We start from the raw sequence: 4,049 nt of genomic DNA, 5'->3' as shown, positions 1-4,049 counted from the left end.
TCAACCGTTTCATGACATACTCGTACCATTCGATATGCCATAGAAGTAATGATCGGGGCTGGGAGGACGAATTTTAATGCTGCCTTTTACTTGAGGTATAATTCGAAACGTAGTGTTGAAAAAAAAACTTTCGAAGAAATCAGACAGTAAGACAAATAGATTGGGTTTGCATTTGGTGAGGAGTGCCTTTTTTTTCAACGAGTTTGTTCCTTGTTTCTTATGTAGTGTTGGTAACTGGTCCAGTAGGAGATGAGCGAGTTTGTATACTCACTAACACAAGGCCAAGATATGTCGCAATCGACCAAAGATGCTTTGTTCCTGGTGGTCGCAAAAAGAAAAACGTAAATTGTGTCGGCTGGTGTCATGATCAACTTTCGTCGAATCGCATATCCAAATAGCTAGATTAATAAGATTGTTCCCAGTTCATCTTAGAATGTCGTCAATTTTTCTTTTCAAAGCAACTGGATTGTGTGTATTGTTACTTGCAATATGTGAAGTATCCCTTTAGATGCGTGGCGATGAAGGAGAGAATGGGAATCATTTCTGGTACACCATCTCTAGTATATCCGTTTGAGTAAGACATGCTTGATGTGCTGCATCCTTTATCGTATGAATATATCTAAGGGGCGGGCGTAGAAAGAAAAAATAGTTTTCAATAGTGCATATTGTACAATAAGGAACACCGCATTCAGTCAAAATTGAAATAAAAAGGTAGAACGTTTGATCTTTAGTTCACTCTACATATATGCAGGATCGGAACGGTAATCTGAACACCAGAATTGAAATCATAGGCTACGGAGGAAAGGTAGAAAACCCATTCCGCTTGCCGCGTGCACCCGAAAAACAATTGTCTTTTCTTCTCCTTGCAACCAGGTAGATATCAACATGATCTCTGAACAAAGCAATAGGTGACCAGAGAACTCTATCATCAAAGTCAATATGCGCAAAGACAATGAGTTGTTTTCTTCAGTCTTTGACCGCCTATGCTCCGTGTTTATAGCCTTTTCTGAGCAGATTAAGACAATTTTGAGAGCAAAGAGAAGAATCATCAAGCAAACGACATCGCATTAGACGAAAGATGATTGGATGCAAAGCCCTGACGATGAGAAAGACGTACTTGTGCGCTGCGCTGCGCGCTAAAGGCAATCAATCCAATTGCGATAGTATCTAAAGCTTGAATAGCCCGGTAAATCGACACTCACAAGGGGGAAGAGCAGCCGCAAAGCTACAAAAGCAAAGCAAGTTTTGGATTTGCTGCTAAAACTGTTTTTGGTGTTCTATCGCGGTCGAATTCAGATCGTGTTTTGATGAATAAACTTCATCATCTTAAAAACGACTAAAATCATAAAAGCTCTTCAAGGATATTGAAATCATCATGCAACAAACAGGTGAATCAGGAGGAAGCCAGCAAGCACCAATTGCTAAACCCTATTATCAAATCAAGTCACCCTTTCCGCTTGAGCTTGACAGGCGCTTTATAGATCAAAATAAAGGCAAGAGTATGGCACTGCAGAGGCGAAGACAGAAAACACCTTCTGAAAGCGTTCGATGTTGTAAGTATGAAGAGATGATTTAATGTGATTCGCACAATGTTAACAAACTATCTCCTCCTCATAGATTGGGCAGTACTATCTACACGACCTGCGGATGTTGGGAATATGTTGAATAAAGCAAATTTGGTCTTCCTCCACCTTGATCCAACTATGGAGGAATCATTGGGCTATAGCGTAGAATCGCTTATGGGCACAAGTGCATTGGATTTAGTTCATCCTAATGATGCCAAATGGATTGAAACGAACATCTTGCAATACGTAATGGGTAGTAGAAGCGAAAAAAAGGTGCTTCAATGTACAATGAAAAGCGTCTTATCGATGGGTAAATACGTTCATTCTTCACTTAACGATCGAAAGTTAGATTTTTCCACTTTTACACAATCAAAAGAAGAAGATCATCAATTAACCGATATCCGGATGGAATTGATCGGAGATGAAATGTTACTATGCTTCTTTCATGCTGTTGAAGATAGATCTAAACAAGATTATAATCAGCAGGATAAATCTCAATGGACAAACTGGTGCGAAACGCCTTTGGATGCATTTGACGATCAGCATTGTCAAACGTTATGGGAGCATATTTTGGCTGTACGATTCATCGCCCCATCATCAAGTGCGATTGAAAGACATCAAAGCGGCTTTCCAAAAACTGTCTTTCAAATTCTGACAGATGATCCACAGAAGAGCATTTTATTTTCCTGGCCGCCACCAAGGTTATTTGAGTCAATGCAACATTTTACAAGCATATCCGGTACAGAAATTTATAGGGATGGCAGCTATTTTGCAGACGCTTTTGCTCGCCTGACGAACCAATTAGATTTTCAGGATGATGATTTTGAGGATTACCAAAGACTGACTGCTTGTAAAAGTCAACTGCAAGCAGCAGCAAGCATTTATATGGATGGTTTTGCCCTCGACTTGTTTGTAAAAATCATTCTGCACGGGGAAATTAAATTTGCACTTTTCTTCGTTGAAAAAGCAGAATACTTTGCCGAACATCAACCTAATCGATTAGAAAAGGATGATGTTCGATATAAGCAAATGTATCCTCTCGTAGTGCATGAGGGCCAAGGATCTCCTTTCTTCACCTGGGCATCGAGCTCAAGACAGCAACAACAACCAGAAGATTGGACCTCTGATTTCCGTCCAATCCAGTCATTTTCACAAACCTCATCAGCAAGTTCATCCTCTAACCGAAACTCAGAACGAGTTGCCGATTTTAATTCATCACAGAACGATGATGTACAAGCCAGTTCGTCCGCACGTACAAATGAAGCTGCGACCTTTTCCCCAATGACCGATGCTATATTAGCAGTAATACACGGCACCGGACAGGATAGTGAAGAAAGAAGTCAGATGATTTCACCTACAATGAAGTGCTCGATGTGTGGAACTACAAAAAGTCCAGAATGGCGAAGAGGTCCGGCTGGAAAAAAAAGTTTATGCAACGCCTGCGGATTGCGATATTCGAGAGAGACAACGAAGACACGGAAACAGGGTTAAAAAAAAAAAAAAAAAAATTGTGCCAAACCAGCATTTTAGCGCTTTTGCAGGCTTGTTATATATCGAGCAAAGATCGAGTCTAATCTTCGGAGTATAAAAACTTATCCAGTCTGATTGAGCTCGTCAAAAGTGGATAGAAAGGTATGCAAGGGTGTTCTGATTTCAAGATTTTATGTTGATGTTCCTCTTTTGGATCGATTCGGAAATATGGCCGGAGAAGATTTGAAATAGTAAGGTGTTGAAAGGAGGAATGATGATAATGTCGAACTTTGGCTGCTTATGTTGTTATATCATTTGAATCTGTTTTGATTCTTAAAGGTGGTGGAGAACTGTTAAAATGAGATGGAGAAATGCTTTGCTGTTCGTCTGAACGCATTGTTCGCTCTTGCTACATCTAGACTAGAATTTCTAATTCTTTATCAAAATGTATCAAGCACGTATCGTTCGAAAGACTTTAAATAATTGTTCAATTATGGAGCCCTATAATGACATCAAGTGAGAGAAGTCTATGCGGAGAAGATGGAAAAAAGTTTGGAATGGACTCAAATATTTATAAGTGATTTCTTGGACGCCGGTCTAACGCCCGTTAGGTGTGCGCCTGCATATATACTTTCTGCGAGTCTTATTTCTGTCTTACAGGTTTGGTGCTTTTATAGATTAGGATCAACTGAGCCTATTATATTAAAAGCCCGCGTTTTTTTTTTTGATCTCGATCACCGATCAAATTTAATAGCTAAACTTCTATTGTAAATGCTACGCGTCTCTGCCTACTTTTGTATATTCATTTCAACTAGGCGAAGCGCGATTCTCTACTGGAATAAGGTTTGAAGCTGGTGTAAGAGTGAATGATGGCATGCATATCTTTTGTTTAATTGAATTTATGCTCTATACAATAGATTTCGTTGACGAAAATGGTAAAAAACGAGCCGAAACGCTTGAATGTGAACGAACTATATCGGAAAAAGAAAAACAATACAATCTTTTAGATCCGCG

General features: G+C 39.5%; 1 protein-coding gene across 1 annotated transcript; it reads left to right on the top strand.

Annotated features, from left to right (window-relative positions):
• Nucleotides 1–878: 878 nt before the first annotated feature.
• On the top strand, nt 879–3,056 carry FA14DRAFT_140012 (uncharacterized protein; the record flags this gene model as incomplete). The annotated part of the gene is made up of 2 exons (XM_025497086.1): nt 879–1,553; nt 1,618–3,056. The coding sequence occupies exons 1-2, from the start codon at nt 1,376–1,378 to the stop codon at nt 3,054–3,056; spliced, it is 1,617 nt and encodes a 538-aa protein (XP_025351650.1). The 5' UTR covers nt 879–1,375.
• Between the last annotated feature and the right edge of the window lie 993 nt (nt 3,057–4,049).

Source organism: Meira miltonrushii (genome assembly GCF_003144205.1).
Source record: "Meira miltonrushii strain MCA 3882 unplaced genomic scaffold FA14scaffold_9, whole genome shotgun sequence".
In the NCBI taxonomy this organism is placed as follows: Eukaryota; Fungi; Basidiomycota; class Exobasidiomycetes; order Exobasidiales; family Brachybasidiaceae; genus Meira; species Meira miltonrushii.
This window is presented reverse-complemented; position numbering and strand designations above follow the sequence as displayed.